Here is a 22,042-nt window from a genome sequence, read left to right on the forward strand (position 1 = left end):
GCATATATTATCCTAGTTATTTTGTCAATCAATTAAATCAATTTCCGTAAGCCAAAATTGGGAGAAGTAACTTTGTTCCCACATTTTCTTGTTTATCAAGTATGATCTCCCCATAGTCGTTGACTTATATCAATAGGTCATTTTGTTTGGACAGACAGTTTTTCTGTCTGGTTTCCTTGCACCTATTATAATATTCACTGTCGTAAACAACTTAACCTATTTTTCATGGTTATTGTAACATCTTATGAACTTTCATATACCTTTTACAACTGAGCTTAGGGTATCTTTCCAGGTGCAATAATCACAACAGTACCTCAACGCCCCAATCAGCAGAACACACCATTGTTCTGGTCCTTGTGCAATCATATAAGTAGACAATTCCTGTCCCAAAGAGTTTATAATCTATTTAAGACAAGAAAAATAATGATTACTAACAGCAGGCCAACAAGAGGGAGAAATTAGAAAGGGAGAGAGTAATTATGAGATCCTGCATCTACATAGGCTGCAACTGTCTGTCCCATCCAGAGAGTCCACTCTGGTCTGTGTGGTTGCTACAGGAGGCTCAGTGAGGCTGGCAAGCACACTCAGTGCAGATGGAATTTTCAGGTATTTTAGTAGCAAGCCTGTGGTTTATAACTTGGCCAAATCTGAATGGATTTTCACAGGAACAGCAAAAGGCACCTCCCTAATCCTAGGACAACCCCCTGCCAAATTTCGGGTTCCTGCTCCCAATCTACAAGGCACAAGAGCTCCTTAAAAACTGGTCAAGAAAATGAATTACTGTTAAAACTACCTATTTTTCTCTGACTATTTTTGACTATGGCTGAATTGTTTTTGCTGAGGAAAAAAAACCATGTGAGGCAGAGTCCAGACATGGAAAGAGTCAACCTGAGTTATTTAAACTTTGGAAAAGTTATAAACAATTGAAAATACAGTGTTCTAATGGGAAATGTTATGTAACATTAACAGGGTTCAGAGACAGCAACCCATATAATATATATATAATCATCAATCCCTACTGGCTCTCTACCTAGCCACTATCGACAATTTCCTATAGACTTCATTATAGAAGTGGGTGTTGAAATTGGGCTGTCAGGCCTCTACCCTAAGACTGTATTACATGCATAAGAGGATGGTATGGAAGAAAGCATGTAGATGCTTGTGCAAGTAATGGACAGTTGAGATTTGCATCATTAGTGGATCACTGATGTGAGAACATATATAGCAGATGGATAAGGAGTGGAAGCAGTGTGAAGGTCCTTGTAGGTTCAGGCAAACTTGAATTTAACGTGGTAGAAATGGGAGAGTCAATGGAGGGATTCAGAGACATTGTGATCAGAGGAACAGCTAAGCAAGATGATGTTAGTAGTTAGGTACTGAATGGACTGGAGGGGGTGATATAGATGTGGGGAGCTCAAAGGAGAAGCGGTTGCACTGATTAATTCAGTAGAGGATAAGTGCTTGGAAAAGAGTTTAGTTACATGGAGAGAGAAAAAAGCCAGATCTTATAGATGTTATAGAGGAAGAAGTGGCAAGATTTGGACATGGCCTAGATCGGTGGAGCAAGAAAGAGAGGAGTCAAAGATGGATGGTGTAAATGAGACCCTTTTCTAATTCTTGACATGGTGGACATCTCCCTTATATTCTCTCATACACACTTCAAGTCCCAGCCTCCTCCCCTCACTCATGTCATCCAGCCTTCCACAGCTTCCCAGGACGGGGGAGAATAGTACAAATGGGGGAAGGGAGTTCTTGTGGCTATCAAAAGTGAGAGGGAGAACAACTAGGAAAGATTTTTTCATTTTTACTGCTCCTTTCATTTTGCAGCTCGACGGAAGTTGTGGCAGAAGGAGTGAAGGGAAGAAATAGTCCTTCATACCTTCACTGATTCCATCCATGTGGGAGAGGAAAATTTGATGTAATCTCTGCTTGTTTATTTCTGCCAAAAAGTAACTGTTGGGCTCTTATTCAATAAACTATCTCTGGGCATTGATAGTCAAACTAATTAATGTCAAATCTCTAATTCCCTTTAATGGGAAAGGTTATCAAGAAGGTAGGGGGGGAAGAGTCCTTAGATTTCTTTGACCATGATCGATATAGTTTTAAACCCGGGTATTGTATGGAGACTACAGGGGTTTAATAGGCAGCAGGTTTAAAACAAATAAAAGGAAGTATTTTTTCCCACACAACACACAGTCAACCTGTGGAACTCCTTGCCAGAGGATGTTGTGAAGGCCAAGACTATAACAGGGTTCAAAAAAGAACTAGATAAATTAATGGAGAATAGGTCCATCAATGGCTGTTATCCAGGATGGGCAAGGATAGTGTCCCTAGCCTGTTTGACAGAAGCTGGGAATGGACGACAGAGGATGGATCACTTGATGATTACCTGTTATGTTCATTCCCTCTGGAGCACCTCGCATTGGCCACTGTCAGAAGACAGGATACTGGGCTAGATGGACTTTTGGTCTGACCCAGTATGGCCATTCTTACGTTCTTATTGGTTGATCTCCTGCTGGCAAATTACAAGAACCAGATATTCATTCTGATTTTAATTTGCTCAGCACCTCTGATACTGTGCCACCACCACCTTCTGGTCAACAACTGTGGACACTGACAGAGATGGAAGGAATAGTTTTTGAAGTGGCTCAGTTCTTTCCTTGTTAAGAGGATTCAGGCCCTGGTATTTGCTTTGTATTGGTTCTGGTATTTGCTCATCTACCCCAAGGGTGGTCTGGACCACAATCTCTCCAATATGCAGAAGGCACTCATCTTTATGTTTGTTTCATTAGGTCCGGCTAGTAAGCTGCCTCTTAGTGTCTTGTTGAGATGAGAACTTGCAGAGGGTAAGTTGATTGCACTTTAAGCCAGATGAGACTGATGGTCTGGGAGAAGTGGTGATAATAGCTGGCCCCTCTATTATGAGAATTTGTCTGCCTTTTGTTATTCAGGTTTGTAAGGTGGGAGTCCTGATGGACCTGCAGCTGCCAATCAAAGTTCAGGTAGTGGCAGTGGTCAAGATTACTTAAAATTTATGCTTGGCCAGGAGGCTACATCCTCTTCTTTGGTACCCCTGATGGACCTAGAACTTTAGGTGCTCAACTTGGTAATCTATTTGCTGAGCACTGTTGTCAGTAGCTACCGGTCTGGTGCTCTGCTCTTGTTCGATGATGATAACAGTTGACTGCGTGCGTCTTCCCTCTGTGTGCTGCCCCAGCTGCCCAAAGACCACACAGACTCTAGTAAGGTATGAAGGAACCCGAGCCAGGTTTATTGTCAAACAAAGCACAGTAATAGTTTCCTGTAGACGCTACAAGATATACTACGAATTTGTGCCCCCCGACAATGGACCGGCTCAGTCAGTGGCAGGACTTTCCACTGCCCCCAGGCCAGACAAAGATGTGCACTTCACCGAGAAGTCTGAAGGACAACATAATCAAGGCACAGCAGACTACTGGTGAGAACACGTGTGAAAAAGAAGAGAATGCAAAGAACAAGCAACAGCCAATGTGACTTTACAATAAACTGCTCACATACCTGAAGAATGAAATAAATGGTTACTCTTCCTGTGCAGTAACTGTGCTCCACTATAGGTGCGCTAGTCCCCCTTTGCCTTTGATCCGAGATTTCTCATAGCAGTGTCTGTTCAGCCCAGGCACACATGCTAGTCAGCAAGGCTGTTGTGATGATGACCTGACTGCATATGCTCCAATTCCAAAACTTGACACCTCTGGCACAGAGGGAGGGTGATATTGCTCCTCCTTCCAATTGAAATAAAACCTGCATGTTATGCTATCTGTCATGACCTTTCTGTTTGCCCCTCACTAGCTGTAAAAACTGGAGACAAGCGTATCTGACCATTCTGAATTCCAGGAGGCTGCTGTGTAGCATGATCTCTTGCAATGTCAACTTGCGCTGAACTGTGAGAGTATCTAGATGCTCCCCCCACCCTACCAGAGAGGTGTCCATCATTATGATGACTCTTGGGGAAGGACATGCAAATAGAACTCCTGTGCATATGTTGTGGTGGTCTTTCCACCAGCTGAGGGATTGTTTTATGCAGGTGGATAAGGAAAGAAGTATCACAGAATCATAGAACATCAGGGTTGGAAGGGACCTCAGTAGGTCAGCTAGTCCAACCCCCTGCTCAAAGGGGGACCAATCCCCAGACAGATTTTTGCCCCAGATCCCTAAATGGCCCCCTCAAGGGTTGACCTCACAGCCCTGGGTTTAGCAGGCCAATGCTCAAACCACTGAGCTATCCCTCCTCCCAAATATGCTTAGACTGTGTCTGTTTGGTGAATAAACAGTTCTGAGTCACCCCTGAAGGCAGCGCATTCGGAGTCTTGCATGGTCTATGAAGAAGTTGCTGGCTGCTGAGAGCCCCAACAACTGATGTGAGTTCTTGACCCGAGCTTGGGGACTGAGCTGGAGTGTATTCACTAAGTTGGAAAGAGCCACAAACCTATGCAGAGGAAGGTAGACTCTTGCGGTTACTGAATTGAGATGAGCTCCTATGAATTCTAAGTTTTGCAGAGGGGTCAAAGTGGATTTTTTGAATATTCAATTGCAGGCCCAATTTGCAGAAGAGATCTATAGCCTAAGGATTGGTTCTCAAAAATTCAGCTCGAATTCTTACCCCTAACACTACATCTTTGATGCAACATATGGCTCAAGGTGCGATTTTGAACATAAAAGGACATTACCAATCAAAAATTGCAAACTGGATTATTATTGCTCTTGATGCAGATCAACACAGATTCATAGATTCATAGATTCTAGGACTGGAAGGGACCTCGAGAGGTCATCGAGTCCAGTCCCCTGCCCGCATGGCAGGACCAAATACCGTCTAGACCATCCCTGATAGACATTTATCTAACCTACTCTTAAATATCTCAAGAGATGGAGATTCCACAACCTCCCTAGGCAATTTATTCCAGTGTTTAACCACCCTGACAGTTAGGAACTTTTTCCTAATGTCCAACCTAGACCTCCCTTGCTGCAGTTTAAACCCATTGCTTCTGGTTCTATCCTTAGAGGCTAAGGTGAACAAGTTTTCTCCCTCCTCCTTATGACACCCTTTTAAATACCTGAAAACTGCTATCATGTCCCCTCTCAGTCTTCTCTTTTCCAAACTAAACAAACCCAATTCTTTCAGCCTTCCTTCATAGGTCATGTTCTCAAGACCTTTAATCATTTTTGTTGCTCTTCTCTGGACCCTTTCCAATTTCTCCACATCTTTTTTAGAATGCGGCGCCCAGAACTGGACACAATACTCCAGCTGAGGCCTAACCAGAGCAGAGTAGAGCGGAAGAATGACTTCTCGTGTCTTGCTCACAACACACCTGTTAATACATCCCAGAATCATGTTTGCTTTTTTTGCAACAGCATCACACTGTTGACTCATATTTAGCTTGTGGTCCACTATAACCCCTAGATCCTTTTCTGCCGTACTCCTTCCTAGACAGTCTCTTCCCATTCTGAATGTGTGAAACTGATTTTTCCTTCCTAAGTGGAGCACTTTGCATTTGTCTTTGTTAAACTTCATCCTGTTTACCTCAGCCCATTTCTCCAATTTGTCCAGATCATTTTGAATTATGACCCTGTCCTCCAAAGCAGTTGCAATCCCTCCCAGTTTGGTATCATCCGCAAACTTAATAAGCGTACTTTCTATGCCAATATCTAAGTCGTTGATGAAGATATTGAACAGCGCCGGTCCCAAAACAGACCCCTGCGGTACCCCATTCGTTATGCCTTTCCAGCAGGATTGGGAACTATTAATAACAACTCTCTGAGTACGGTTATCCAGCCAGTTATGCACCCACCTTATAGTAGCCCCATCTAAATTGTATTTGCCTAGTTTATCGATAAGAATATCATGCGAGACCGTATCAAATGCCTTACTAAAGTCTAGGTATACCACATCCACAGCTTCACCCTTATCCACAAGGCTCATTATCCTATCAAAGAAAGCTATCAGATTGGTTTGACATGATTTGTTCTTCACAAATCCATGCTGGCTGTTCCCTATCACCTTACCACCTTCCAAGTGTTTGCAGATGATTTCCTTAATTACTTGCTCCATTATCTTCCCTGGCACAGAAGTTAAACTAACTGGTCTGTAGTTTCCTGGGTTGTTTTTATTTCCCTTTTTATAGATGGGCACTATATTTGCCCTTTTCCAGTCTTCTGGAATCTCTCCCGTCTCCCATGACTTTCCAAAGATAATAGCTAGAGGCTCAGATACCTCCTCTATTAGCTCCTTGAGTATTCTAGGATGCATTTCATCAGGCCCTGGTGACTTGCAGGCATCTAACTTTTCTAAGGTTTCAGAGTAGCAGCCGTGTTAGTCTGTATCCGCAAAAAGAAGAACAGGAGGACTTGTGGCACCTTAGAGACTAACAAATTTATTAGAGCATAAGCTTTCGTGGACTACAGCCCACTTCTTCGGATGCATCCGAAGAAGTGGGCTGTAGTCCACGAAAGCTTATGCTCTAATAAATTTGTTAGTCTCTAAGGTGCCACAAGTCCTCCTGTTCTTCTTTTAACTTTTCTAAGTGATTTTTAACTTGTTCTTTTTTTATTTTATCTGCTAAACCTACCCCCTTCCCATTAGCATTCACTATGTTAGGCATTCCTTCAGACTTCTCGGTGAAGACCGAAACAAAGAAGTCATTAAGCATCTCCGCCATTTCCAAGTTTCCTGTTACTGTTTCTCCCTCTTCACTTAGCAGTGGGCCTACCCTGTCTTTGGTCTTCCTCTTGCTTCTAATGTATTGATAAAAAGTCTTCTTGTTTCCCTTTATTCCCGTAGCTAGTTTGAGCTCATTTTGTGCCTTTGCCTTTCTAATCTTGCCCCTGCATTCCTGTGTTGTTTGCCTATATTCATCCTTTGTAATCTGTCCCAGTTTCCATTTTTTATATGACTCCTTTTTATTTTTTAGATCATGCAAGATCTCATGGTTAAGCCAAGGTGATCTTTTGCCACATTTTCTATCTTTCCTAACCAGCAGAATAGCTTGCTTTTGGGCTCTTAATAGTGTCCCTTTGAAAAACTGCCAACTCTCCTCAGTTGTTTTTCCCCTCAGTCTTGATTCCCATGGGACCTTACCTATCAGCTCTCTGAGCTTACCAAAATCTGCCTTCCTGAAATCCATTGTCTCTATTTTGCTGTTCTCCCTTCTACCCTTCCTTAGAATTGCAAACTCTATGATTTCATGATCACTTTCACCCAGGCTGCCTTCTACTTTCAAATTCTCAACGAGTTCCTCCCTATTTGTTAAAATCATGTCTAGAACAGCTTCCCCCCAGTAGCTTTTTCAACCTTCTGAAATAAAAAGTTGTCTCCAATGCAGTCCAGGAATTTGTTGGATAGTCTGTGCCCCACTGTGTTATTTTCCCAACATATATTCGGATAGTTGAAGTCCCCCATCACCACCAAATCTTGGGCTTTGGATGATTTTGTTAGTTGCTTAAAAAAAGCCTCATCCACCACTTCCACCTGGTTAGGTGGCCTGTAGTAGACTCCTAGCATGACATCTCCCTTGTTTTTTACCCCTTTTAGCCTAACCCAGAGACTCTCAACACTTCTGTCTCCTATGTCCATCTCTACCTCAGTCCAAGTGTGTACATTTTTAATATATAAGGCAACACCTCCTCCCTTTTTCCCCTGTCTATCCTTCCTGAGCAAGCTGTACCCATCCACACCAACATTCCAATCATGTGTATTATCCCACCAAGTTTCAGTGATGCCAACAATGTCATAGTTGTATTTATTTATTAGCACTTCCAGTTCTTCCTGCTTATTGCCCATACTTCTCGCATTTGTATATAGGCATCTAAGATACTGGTTTGATCTTTCCTCCCAGTTTTGTCCTGACCCTCCTTTCTCTCTGACAACATAGCCCACACTCCCTCTCGTTTCCGACCCATCTCCCCGGTCTCCATGTTCCCCACTTACCTGTGGGCTTTGCTCACCTGTCCCCGTCGAACCTAGTTTAAAGCCCTCCTCACTAGGTTAGCGAGTCTGTGTCCAAATAGGGTCTTTCCTCTCCTCGAAAGGTGAACGCCATCTCTGCCTAGCAGTCCTTCCTCGAATAGCATCCCGTGGTCTAGGAAGCCAAAGCCCTCCTGGCGACACCTTCTTCGCAGCCAGGCATTCACCTCCATGATGCATCTGTCTCTGCCCGGGCCCCTACCTTTGACAGGAAGAATTGAAGAGAATACCACCTGCGCTCCAAACTCCTTCACCCGTACTCCCAGAGCCCTGTAGTCACTCTTGATCCACTCAGTGTCACACCACGCAGTATCATTTGTGCCCACATGGATGAGTAGCATGGGGTAGTAGTCAGAGGGCTGGATAATCCTCGACAATGCCTCCGTAACGTCTCGGATATGGGCTCCCGGCAGGCAGCATACCTCCCGAGATGAAATGTCAGGGCGACAGATGGGCGCCTCCGTCCCCCGCAGCAGAGAGTCTCCGACCACCACTACCCTACGTTTCCTATTCGCAGTGGTGGCAGCAGACCTCCCAGCCTTAGGGGTACGAGGCTTCTCCTCCTTTACTGTAGGGAGTGATTCCTTCTTTCCTGTATCAAGAAGAGCATAACGGTTACCTATTACCACGGCAGGAGGGTTCGGAGCAGGGGTGGAGCACTGCCTGCTGCCAGAAGTAACCAGCTGCCAGTGTCCACCCTGAGCCATCTCCTCCTCCACCAGTGGTGTATCAGCAGTCCTGTGTACTGGGACAGCTACCTCAGCTGTCTCCACATGGACACTGTCGAGGAATTGCTCGTGGGTTCGGATGCTCCTCAACCTAGCCAGATGTTCAGACAGCCCTGAAAACTGTAAATTTGCTAGATTGCATTCATCTTGTGAGGCATGGCAAGATGTAAATCTGACAACAATTTCCAACTGTTTCAGGAAAGCAAATTTGTTGTGCCAGTGAAAGATATGTATAGTGAGGATATTGACGACCTCCTGAACAATGTTCCACTTCCAGTCAACATGGAAAAAAGAGGACTTAGTAGTTGCTGTGGATGAGGATTTGCTCAGGTTTAGTGAGTTAACTGATGAGGAATTACTGAGCGCTGCAGCTGCTGCAAGGTCAGAGAAACGAGCTTGTGTTGATGAAACATATCATAATCAAGAAAATAAGAGAGTGAGGATGATTTTGATGAAGTTCCACCTCCAACAAACTCTGAGCTGTCAAAGGCTTCGAACACACTTCAGCACATTTCATAATGAGAGGGACTTGGTAACAGGAACCACAGGTCTCTTTGGGACACTGAATCCCATCTTCAGAACATAAGAACGGTCATACTGCATCAGACCAAAGATCCATCTAGCTCAGTATTCTGTCCTCCAACAGTGGCCAATGCCAGATGCCCCAGAGGCAATGAACAAAACAGGTAATCATCAAGTGATCCATCCCCTGTCGCCCATCCCCAGCTTCTGGCAAATAGAGGCTAGGGACACCATCCCTGCCCATCCCGGCTAATAGCCATTGATTGACCTATCCTCCATTAATTTACTAGTTCTTTTGAACCCTGTTATAGTCTTGGCCTTCACAACATCCTCTGGCAAGAAGTTCCACAGGTTGACTGTGCATTGTGTGAAAAAATACTTCCTTTTGTTTTAAACCTGCTGCCTATTAATTTCATTTGATGATCCCTAGTTCTTGTGTTATGAGGAGTAAATAACACTTCCTTATTTACTCTCTCCACACCAGTCATGATTTTATAGACCTCCATCATATCCCCCCTTAGTCATTTCTTTCCCAAGCTGAAAAGTCCCAGATTTATTAATCTCTCCTCATACAGCAGCCATTCCATACCCCTAATCATTTTTGTTGCCCTTTTCTGAATCTTTTCCAATTTCAATACATCTTTTTGAGATGGGGCGACCACATCTGTATGCAGTATTCAAGACGTGGGCGTACCATGGATTTATATAGAGGCAATATATTTTCTGTCTTATTATCTATCCCTTTCTTAATGATTCCCAACATTCTGTTCGCTTTTTTGACTGCCGCTGTACATTGAGTGGATGTTTTCAGAGAACTATCGGCAATGACTCCAAGATCTCTTTCTTGAGAGGTAACAGCTAATTTAGAGTAGACCCCCCACGTGATTTTATATGTATAGTTGGGATTACATTTTCCAATATGCATTACTTTGCATTTATCAACATTGAATTTCATCTGCCATTTTGTTCCCCAGTCACCCAGTTTTGTGAGATCCTTTTGTAGCCCTTCGCAGTCTGCCTGACACTTACCTATCTTGAGTAGTTTTATATCATCTGCAATTTTTTCCACCTCACTGTTTACCCCTTTTTCCAGATCATTTATGAATATATTGAATAGGACTGGCCCCAGTAAACATCCCTGGGGGACACCACTATTTACCTCTCTCCATTCGGAAAACTGACCATTTATTCCTACCCTTTGTTTCCTATCTTTTAACCAATTACCGATCCATGACAGAACTTTCCTTCTTATCGCATGACTGCTTACTTTGTTTAAGAGCCTTCGGTGAGGGACCCTGTCAAAGGCTTTCTGAAAATCTAAATACACTCTATCCACTGGATCCCCCTTGTCCACATGCTTGTTGATCCCCTCAAAGAATTCTAGTAGATTGGTGAGGCATGATTTCCCTGTACAAAAACCATGTTGACTCTTCCCCAACAAAACGTTCATCTATGTGTCTGACAATTTTGTTCTTTACTAGAGTTTCAACCAGTTTGCTTACCGGCCTGTAATTGCCAGGGTCACCTCTGGAGCCCTTTTTAAAAATTGGCATCACATTAGCTATCCTCCAGACATTTGGTACAGAAGCTCAATTAAATGATAGGTTAAAGATGACAGTTATTAGTCCTGCAATTTCACATTTGAGTTCCTTCAGAACTCTTGGATGAATACCATCTGGTCCTGGTGACTTATTACTGTTTAGTTTATCAATTTGTTCCAAAACCTCCTCTAAGGACACCTCAATCTGGAACAGCTCCTCAGATTTGTCACCTAAAAAGAATGGCTCAGGTTTTGGAATCTCCCTCACATTCTCAACCATGAAGGCCAATGTAAAGAATTAATTTAGTTTCTCTGCAATGGCCTTATCATCCTTGAGTGTCCCTTTAGCATCTCAATCATCCAGTGACCCACTGGTTGTTTAGCAGGCTTCCTGCTTCTGAGGTACTTTTAAAAAAAAAATTGCTATTACTTTTTGAGTCTTTAGCTAGCTGTTCTTCAAATTCTTTTTTGGCCTTCCTAATCATATTTTTTACACTTAATTTGCCAGAGTTTATGCTCCTTTCTATTTTCCTCATTACGATTTAACTTCCATTTATTAAAGGATGCCTTTTTTGCCTCTCACTGCTTCTTTTACTTTGTTGTTTAGCCATGTCAGCTCTTTTTTGGTTCCCTTACTATGTTTTTTAATTTGCGGTATACATTTAAGTTGAGCCTCTATTATGGTATCTTTACAAAGTTTCCATGAAGCTTGCAGAGATTTTACTTTTGATGATGTACCTTTTAATTTCTGTTTAACTAACCTCATTTTGGTGTAGTTCCCCCTTTCTGAAATTAAATGCTATTAAATCTTCAAAACAAAATTGTGACTGAGAAGCAGAGCAAATTAACAGAGTTCTTTTACCCAAAATTAGTGAGTTCACCCATTCTTAATTAATTTACAAGTGATATTGACTGTATAAATAGAATACACTGATGTGGAATAACAATACTGTAATAACCTAAATTAAACTATTACACCTCTACCTCGATATAACGCTATCCTCGGGAGCCAAAAAATCTTACCATGTTATAGGTGAAGCCGCGTTATATCGAACTTGCTTTGATCCAACAGAGTGGGCAGCCCCCCCCCGGAGCACTGCTTTACCGTGTTATATCAAAATTTGTGTTATATCGGGTCGCATTATATCGGGGTAGAGGTGTATTTGCTTAGCAGATGCCCTTATCCAGTGCGACTTACAGTGTGTACCAAGTATTAAAGTTACTTGTGAATTCAAAAAAATGTTTACAAGTAAGAGCAAGAGGTTGTGTTTGTTGTCATGGTTGATATTTGATTGTTCTTAAACATAAAAATAAAACGTGATACTTTTATAATGTTACTCAATTAATACCACTTTCTTGATACAATATGGTGGTAGGCTACAAATGCAGAACACATGTTTAAAATCTACAGTAGGTATACTAAAGTAATACTGTAGCAACAATAATAAACATGCATCACATTGTTACAATTATAGATTTGTTAGCATGTACTGTAGCTGCTTTATGTATCAGAAAAAGCAGACCGCTTTTGGTCAGATGACACTTCCCATAACAGCAACATGGAGAAGGGCACCCAGATGTTGCTACTAACAAGCATCTACTGTACTGAAAGTGGTCCTGGCCAATTTAGACATAGGAATTATTTGTGGGATGGGTGGATAGCAACACACATCTTGAAGGTCAAGAGTGAAAACCAATCCCCTTGCTCTAGTGATAGAATTATCACCACAAGTGTCACCATTTTCAATTTCTGTGTCTTCACATCAGTATTGAGTAGCCTCAAATCTAGTATGGTTCTTCAACCTCCACTTTTTTTTGGTACCAGGAAATACCTAGAATAAAACTCATTCCCTCTCTGCTGGATGGGACTGGTTCTATAGCTCCCAAGCATAAGAGAATCTATTTCTTTACAAAGCAAGTTCTTGCGAAAGGGATTCCTGAAGGACGGGGAAGGGGGATTTGTTGGTAGAAGCACAGTAAAATGGATAACATAACCTGTGGAGAGGATTTCCAAAACCCACGTGTCTTTGGTGATCGACTCCCAAGGCCACCTGAAGTGGAAAAGGCAGTCACTGAAGGGAGGAAGACAGGTGAATCAGTGCAGCTGATAAGGATGAGGATGGTAATTCAGGCCCTCCATCAGCCTGTGTTCCCTCTAAGAGAATGCGGTTGGGCGGACACCCAGGAGTGATTCAAGTGTCATGCACTTGATTAGCAGAGCCACACACATTCAGCACCATGTGTTCAGGTGCCCCTCCCCCCCGCCTCTTTGTAGCCACATTGCTCCTGCCCTCTGCTTAAGTTGGAGCCCCTGACAGCTGCTCCAGGGACCCTCCTGCTGACTGTGCACAGCAGGGGGGAGCAAGGCGCTGATGTCAGGGTGTTTCCTTCCCCCTGCCCCTGTACCCCATCGCCACAGAGCAAAGAATGGAGGACAGCCTTGCTCAGGAGCAGGAGTTGCGCTTCGGAGGTCTGAACAAGCCTTCCGGGCAGTGAGTGCCTTAAAGAGACAGCGCACATTCTCTCTGAGACTTCCCCAGCAGCCAGCACACAATCTGTCTCTCTCTCTCTCACTCACACAAACACACACTCCGTCTCTCCCCCTCCGCATGTACCTCATCTCCACAGAGCGGGGGAGGGGAGACAGCAGGGCTCAGGAGCAGGAGAGCTTTCAGTGAGAGTGCCTTGAAGAGACAGCCATGGCATCTCTCAAACTTCCCCAGTGCGCGCGCGCACACACACACACACACACACACACACACACACACACACACAGTCTTTCAGACTCACCTCCCAAAAACATACTTGTATTATGGTTGTTACTTCTTTGGTACTTCCTGCAATGCACATATATTCTCTGTAATTTTATTCTTTCAAAGTGTGTTGTTTTAGTTTTTTGACTGGTCTATGCATTTCATAATTTTTATCTCTCTTACACTTAAATTTAATTCTTTGAGTAGTGAGTTCTAAAATACCTAACCTGTCCAGAATGGAGTAATTATCCCTATGGTAACTTTTTAAAAATATATATTATATCTAAGTTTTCTGTTTCTACTGGTGGCGCCCATCTGCACAGTACCTCGGTGCCCATAACAAAATTTATTCCACACATGAATGGAAAAAATCAGAGGGAACATTGCCACTAGCCCATCGAAATTGCTGCTTGGAGGTGGAAGAGTGCAAGGTAGAAGGCTGAGAGGTGGACAGTTTCCTTCCCTGGAATATCTGTCTCTTTTGATGTGGTTCATATGGCCTCTGGGAGGTCAGGAATTGAGCAGGACAGGATCTCCGAGCCATTGTATGGGGAGATTTTGGCAAACCAGTAAAGTGCCTGAAACAACTATTGCTTATTGCTAAAAAATAGTCAAGTCAGCAGGCCATAAACTGGTCATCCAGCAGCCTTAGCATAACCAAGGCAGGAGAGGAGGGGGTTTTGGGTGCCACAGATCAAGGGCAGCTTGACCCTGCATCCTTCATGCTGAGAATGTTGAAATTGCTGATGTATGTATTTTAGAAAAACAGGAAGCTTGTCTATAATGTACCCTGAGGAATGTGTCTGTCAGGGTCCCAAGGCATGGACACGCTGAAAAAAAAACAACAGCATATCTATTTAATTGACGATCATAAGGAAACCTCTTGCTTGACCTTTAAAAACTGCTTGCTTAGCAAGTTTTCTTTAAGGAATATGTCATTGTATTACTAATGTATAAATAAAGGGGAAGTTTGAGGTAGCTGGACTTCTCAGAAAGGGCTCTTCAGGGACTCTCCCTCTGGATGCATCTTGTGTTCTCCACCGGCAGACGGGCTGCTGCTGTGCCACTCAAGAGCCACACGCAGCTTCGGACATGCGTAAGTGCTTGAGACTAAGTAAAGCGTAGCTTTAAGTGAAAGCACTGTTGTGTTGTTCTGGTTGTGCCTGCCATCTATCAGTCGGATGGCAGTGTCTCCCCTGATTTATTTCCTGACACCACCTCGCACAGAGTAAAAGTTACCAAGAACTTTGGGTTGAAAGAACCATGGGTAACACCATCGGGGACTTGCTGAGCTTTCTCTTGAAGCACCAAGAGGAGAGGAGGTTGATCAGGAACAGTCAACATGGATTCACCAAGAGCAAGTCATGCCTGACCAACCTGACTGCTTTCTAGGATGGGATAACTGGCTCTGTGGATATTTTTTGGTGGCTCAGTTTCTGTGGTTTCCGAATCAGAGTGTTGCTCTTTTAAGACTTCTGACAGCATGTTCCACACCTCGTCCCTCTCAGATTTTCGAAGGCACTTCAGATTCTTAAATCTTGTGTCAAGTGCTGTAGGTATCTTTAGAAATCTCATATTGGTACTTTCTTTGCATTTTGTCAAATCTGCAATGAAAGGGTTCTTAAATCGAACAACATATTCTGGGTCATCGTCCAAGACTGCCATAACGGGAAATATATGGCAGAATGCGGGTAAAACCACAGAGCAGGAGACATACAATACTCACCCAAGAAGTTCAGTCACAAATTTAATTAACACATTTTTTTAAAACGAGCATCATCAGCATGGAAGCATGTCCTCTGGAATGGTGGCTGAAGCATGACGGGGCATACAAATGTTTAGCATATCTGGCATGGAAATATCTTGCAACATCGGCTACAACAGTGCCACGTGAATGCTTGTTCTCACTTTCAGGTGACATTGTAAATAAGAAGAGGGCAGCATTATCTCTCATAAATGTAAACAAACTTACTTGTGTTAGCAATTGGCTGAACAAGAAATAGGACTGAGAGAACTTGTAGGAGCTAATGTTTTACATAACTGCACTCAAAAACAAAACAATTTAACAAAAGAAAAAAAATCTACATTTATAAGTTGGACTACACAATAAAAAGACTGCACTACAGTACTTGTATAAGATGAACTGAAAATACTATTTCTTTTATCTTTTTTACAGTGCAAATATTTGTAATAAAAAATAATATAAAGTGAGCACTGTATATTTTATATTCTGTGTTGTAATTTAAATCAATATACTTGAAAATGTAGAAAACATCCAAAAATATTTAAATAAATGATATTCCATTATTAACAGTGCAATTAAAACTGTGATTAATCGAGATTCTTTTATCTCACGATTAATTTTTTTATTTTTTGACAGTCCTACTTTTACTTCATAAGTTCATCCTTGGTGCCTGCATCAAATGGATTGTTTTTTGTTTTATTTTTTTAGTGGGGGGATAAAAAGAAGGTTGTATAACATTTTGAAAAATAAATTGCACAAACATGTTGGAATTTGGCTCCACATTAGAAAAGAATGCTTAATGCAAGTTATTTTACTCTGAGTAGATTACCTTGCACACTTGAAGTGGACCCCATCTATTAGTATTTCTAAGTACTTTTCACTGTGACCTCTGAACTCCAAATAAATACAGTTAATATAGTTATACTCAAAGGAGGCTCATCTTGCTCAGCCTCTGAACGTTTCCAGCAACTCTTACTTCTCATATCCTTTTCTCCCTACGTTCTTACACTTCCTTTAATTGGACTTTGATGGAAGAATTTCTGCAAGCTGTGCATTATGCTGAAAATGCCTCTATGACTAAACCACTCTCTTCCCATCTTTTCATTGTCTGAACAGAAGAAAATGTGCAGTTTTGGACTTCAGCACATTTTGCAGTATGAAGCATCCCTGAAGCCTTTAACCTCAAACTTGCATCGCTTTCAGACAGAAAAATGCATAGATCTAACTAAAGGGTTTTGCCCTAAGTTCTTAGACTATCCTGACAATACCAAAAGTACTCCAAAAAGGCAACTTTTTAAAAAAGAAGTCAAAAGAAGTATCTTTCCTAGTCCGCCTCTGTCTACAATTAAAAGCTCCTGAACACATGTGGAACATCAAATGATGTAAGAATTTGTTTTTACAAGATTAGAATTTCCACAAGACCAAGAACCCTATGGTTTTGTCTGGTTTACAACCATCACAAGGAGACAAACAAAATTTCAAGTAGTATTTTGGCCCGTCGAGGCCAAACCTAGAAACTGCTAAGGCACTAAAAACAGGCTAAACAACACCAACCTGAACTTTCCAAATACACAAAAAGTTTGGTTTGAGTTGGAATCTGGAATAGAGAGTTTTATCTCAACGGCTCAAAGAGTGCTCTCTGTGTTTTGTTTTTTCCTTTTTAGAAATGTAAGTAATTATGGAAATGCTGGCATTTTCTTTCTATGCAACTTTTGCTCTCTGCAATCCATTTCTGTGGCTGGGTGTGCTAGTTGCCTTGGAAACCAATGTAGAAGCAATTCTAGTCGGATGGGATTTATCACTGTCAGTGTTGTGGGTGGAATTTTAAGTAAACAGTGGTCAAGATGGATTTGTGTTGTTGTCCTGCTCTGAAATTCTAAGCGAGTTCCATTTTTGAGCAAGTGAAGAAACACAGTTAAGATGTTGCTTTAAAAGGAAAGAGAAAAAGCAGACTTATTGAGTCTTTCAAGTGCTGCTAGAGATATCAATCAAAACCGTTGACCTATGTCCAAAATGTTGATAACATTAAAACAAGTTATATAGTGCTGCAAAGAGCATTACTGACCTGTTATACTCTTAGAAGAACAAGTTCTACCACTGACACTTGCCTACATACTCTGTCTGTCACGTTCCATCTGCTCAAAAAAGTATACAGAGATAAATAACCCTAGAAAGTGTTGAATTTTTATTTATCTCAAAATGTCTGAAACAACAGAGGAAAAAGTCATCTTGTGAATCAACTCTCTGAAACTAGAACACTGTTAAACAACTTACCAGGCACAGTCAGCAAACCTATATTTTCAGTGCTGCTGAACACTACCAGGTGCATCCAAATGATGCCAAGAGATGCATTTTCCAACAGCATCAAAGTGGTTAAACTAAAAACCCTAAGCAGGGTGTGAACAATACTGAACAAATATTTTATGGGAAAGAAACCAACAAAGTAATAGTGCTCACTGAGAACTGTGATAGTGTTCAGCGAATTACATGCAAGTGCAAAATTATATGACAGCAAAAAGCCCAATGCAGTTTTGGGCTGCATAAAGAACACTGCGTCCAATACTCCTCCTTCATACACTTCTGGTGAAATTGCATCTAGAGCAGCATGCTCAGTACTGAGCACTTGATTACCAGAGACATGACAAACTGGAGTTAGTTTTGCTACCACATAAAAAGGGTGAAGAAACTAGATTATGAGGGAATACTGAAAAATGAAATATGAATAGATTTGGTAAGTTCTGACTGAAGTTCTTGGGTCTAACAGGTATATACACCAAAGGAGGATCATTGATTAGCTTACTAAAAGTAGAGCAAGTGGGAGTAAAGAAATAAAATGAAGAACATTTTAAAAATACCAGATGTACATCAGAGAGAATCTTCCTGACAGCATACTTTAAGTGCCTTTGGAATAGACTCCACAGAAAGTGGAGGCTCCGTTATCATTAAAATTAGACTGGATAAAGGTCCAGTAAGATATACTATAATATATTCTGACACTGCAAGGAGTTGGACGTGATGACTTAGGACCAGACTGTTAAAGGTATGTAGACACTGCTAACTCCTAGCTGATTTAGGAGCCTATATTTCATTTTCAAAACCAAGTTTTGGCTCTTAAATGCCTAAATCCCTTTTGAAAATGAAATGTAAACTACTAAATCAGATAGGTGTTGTAACACTGAGTGCATCTTTAAATTCTATGATATCCTGAAACAGTTTCTCACAGGAGCTTTAAGCTAAAAGAGGTGAATAGGAGGGAAAGGCATGTGATTTTCCTCTGAAGTATTTCTCTAAATTAAATACATAAAAAGCTGTCTAAGTTGGTATGAAAATTAAAAACTTACAATTTAAAGAGATTTTGTCTTTCTTGGCATCTAGTAATATTGTTACCTTAAGCATTCCCATTCCCCTGCTGTACATCTACTTGGACCACATGCTAAGACATTGAATGACTCAAACATTCTGAAATCTTTCACCCACTAGATCATTAATTTGAATCTGGCCCAGCTCAATAATAGCCGGAAGCAGTTAAAACTGGACAGCTGTTTGATAGCCTCTGTTGAATGAGCTGATGGCTTCAGTCCAGTTCCTAATTTCCGAAGTTGTCCACATTGCAAAAACCACTATTACACTTATCACATCACTTATGGGTAGTCTTAGCAGAAAAGCCAACAACTGAATAAGACCATGGAGGATGAATCTCACCCTGCAAGATAATTTTTTAGAGAACAGGGGCAAGGCATTTCAGCAGGATGTGGCATGGGGTAACCTTGCACTGCCACTGATTGTGCTTTATCTGTTCCATACATAGAATATTTCATATCTAAGAAATATCAGTACAGTAGACTTTGCACAAGTACCGTACCAAGGTTATTTAACGTTATTACAGCAGGTGCTTGGTAGCATCCACTAAAGATTACAAAACAGCTTCCACTATAATCATATTTGAATAAAGTTTTTCATGCTTTTCAAAGCATTTTCAAAGTTTGGTCTCTGCCCAAAGGTGACTTGGATAGATTGAGCAAGTCTCTTTAGACATTTTGAAGTTATGAGTACCTGTAAAAAAGAGATTTTTCCCACTTCAAAACTATCTGATCATCTTTGCTTTCATACAGCTAACACAAAAACTGTTCAACTTTGAAGCTTCCATATTTCAAATATAAGGAGTCCTTATTGATGAATGGGTGTTGTATTAAGTTTGAAAAAAAAAAAGTGTTATAAGCCACGATGGGGTATTCACCCCACACAGGACCGGAAGGGACTGAAGTGTCCAGGTAGGCCTATTAACTCTGCAGGCTACACCTGGAGGAACAGCCAAGGAGCAGGAATTGATTGCAAGCAGTTCAGCTGTGCAGGAATAGGCAGAGCCTATAAAGCCAGGAAGGTGGCAACAGACAAGGGCTGCTGCTGGAAAAGGGCAGTCATTCCCTGGTAAGAGGGAGGACAGTTGGAGCTGGTACACCCAGAGAGATGAGTGGTAGGAAGCAGTCCAGGGAAGGAGCAATACGGACAGAAAAGCCCAGAACTACTGGGTTGAGGGACCCTGGGCTGGACCAGAGGGTGGGCCCGGGTTCCCCTACCAGCCACTGAGAAAGTGGCACTGTCAAGGCTGTGAAACAGTAAGACTGCCTGAGTCACTGTGGGAGTGGCAGAGAATAGAAGGGCTGTAGCCCAGAAGGAGGAAACACTGAGCGACCTAGCCGGAAAACAGAGTCACAAAGAGGACGCAGCAACTCCTGGAGCAAAAAAGGGGCTGCAGACCAGAGAGCGAGAGACGGAGTTAACAGCATGCAACAACAGAAAGGAGCATCAACCCTGAGAACTAATCCCCAGAGTGACCAGGAGGCGACGCCATCCTAGCAGAGAGTGGAGGACCCTGTCACATAGGCAATCATAAGTGTATAATAAAAGTTTACGTGAATCTGAATCCTTCCCATGCCATCAGATGTCACTCCAGGCATTACCAAGGCTCCACCACCCCTGCCTATCCCGGGCTGTTCTTTGTATATCCTCTGTATTGTTAAGTTTCGTAAGTTTTCCCTGTTTAAGCAGTTGAAAAAAAGTCACTCCTCAACATGGCTTCTTGTCATTCGATTAAAGTTTAAGCTAATGAAGCCCTACTTCCTTTAGGACAACAAAATGCACGTTTGCCTTGACTGGAACTCAGAAGAGTCCCGTTGGGCCATTTTGCATGAGCAACATTTTAATTGTTGCACTGATGAATAAAAAGTTAATTTCCCCCCACACCAGCGACAAGCAAAATAAGGGGGAGGGGAAACCAGTCAAGCAAAAATACCTTCCTCCCCTCAAACGAAAAAAGCAAACAAACAAACCCAAGTTTTCTTCTTCCTGATGAATTAGCATGTGACACAGGTACAAATACAAATCTCCAGATCAGATTTTTGCAATTTCTTGGTCTGTACTGCATTGTATAATCTATTTCAAAAAGCTAAGTTAATGCAATGTTAAGGTTGCACAGTTAAAATACAAAGGAAACAATGTTCCCATAGCAACATTAACTAAAAGGAGGACTGGTTGAGAGGTGTCTGGAGGAATAGATCAAATTGAGCTGAATGAGGCTCAGTTTGAACAAGATAGAGTTAATGCTGGCAGACTGGGAAACATTATTAGATTATACAGTATCTGCTTTGAGGATCAAGAGCAGTTATTCGCCTCTGCAATCTTGAGTTTATATCTTGGGGGCCTGGCTAAGCCAACAACTTAGACTAGAAAAATCACAAGGCAACAGCAGTCAAGAAAGCATTTTGCCACCTATGCCTAGCCAGTAGGGTACAGCCATATCTTGCAGATGCAATCATACTTCTGTTATCCATGCTTCTGTCACTTCAGGACTAGACTATTGCAATGTACTCTACATGGCACTACATTTTAAATCAATTCAAAAGCAGGAATTGGTGCAGGAGGCCCATTAGCTAAGTGAGATGTCTTATTGAGACTACATAGCACCTGTGCTCTGAATCCTGCACTGGGTACCAGTTCGCTTCTGGATGAAGTTTAAGGTACTGGGTTTGAACTACAAAGGCCTAAATTGCCTGAGAGCAGATAACTTGAGAGACTGACTCCCTCCTTGTGATGCTCCCATAGTTACCATTAGCAAAAGCACTTACACTAAATCGACCTCACTGCAGAAGATGGGGGTGCAGGGGGTGGCATTGTCTCCATAAAGGCCCCAGGGCTCTGAAATACTCTCCTACACCAGTTTAAAATAGGTGGATTTGTTAACTTCCAGGGCACACTCTAAGGCCCATTTATTTCATTAGGCTTTTGAGGAAATTCAGGAGGTTAATACAATTTTATATTAACAACTCTTGGGTGGAAGGGGGGCACATTTTTTGGTTATAAATTGGAACAAAACAAAAATAATTTCTGCTGGTGAAGGCAAATTATAACCTACATAAATTCAACAACTCTGGTTCAAGTTGTTTCTAAACCCCCCATATAGAAGGTGTGTGGATTTTAGCTTTTTGCTTATAAAAAGATATCCCACAAGAAGGACATTAAAATACAATGGACATATGGTAACAACTTTTATATAGTTACCTTTTAAAAAGTTAAATTATGTACTCCATGCTCTAGGTAAAAACATGCACAAGAATTGTATAAAAAAAATTAAAATAAAAAAAACATTAAATTAAAAATTCAACTCCTACAATAAACATTCCCCAATACATGCATACTAAAAGTAATAAAGAATTCTCCCACCCCCCAACATGAATGTGCTACTTCTGGGAGCATTCTGCG

At 41.8% G+C, this 22,042-nt stretch overlaps 1 protein-coding gene across 17 annotated transcripts in view; it reads right to left on the bottom strand.

Moving 5' to 3' along the window:
- The window catches only part of GARNL3 (GTPase activating Rap/RanGAP domain like 3), a 207,732-nt gene that overhangs the window by 171,503 nt on the left and 14,187 nt on the right, over positions 1-22,042 (bottom strand). For 7 of the 17 annotated variants that reach the window (XR_006175434.2, XR_010593743.1, XM_042854464.2 and 4 more), the window contains exon 2: positions 314-402. The exons of 9 other annotated variants lie outside the window; for them this stretch is intronic. Coding sequence is in view for 5 of the 8 variants with exons in the window: in XM_042854464.2 (XP_042710398.1) it covers positions 314-402 (89 nt within the window). In the remaining 3 variants the exon portion in view is untranslated. Of the gene's footprint in view, positions 1-313; positions 403-12,781; positions 12,859-13,401; positions 13,509-22,042 lie in introns of those variants that run through there. One more of the 17 variants, XM_042854457.2, reaches the window with a different exon arrangement.

Source organism: Chrysemys picta, chromosome 18, assembly GCF_011386835.1.
Source record: "Chrysemys picta bellii isolate R12L10 chromosome 18, ASM1138683v2, whole genome shotgun sequence".
Classification (NCBI taxonomy): Eukaryota; Metazoa; Chordata; order Testudines; family Emydidae; genus Chrysemys; species Chrysemys picta.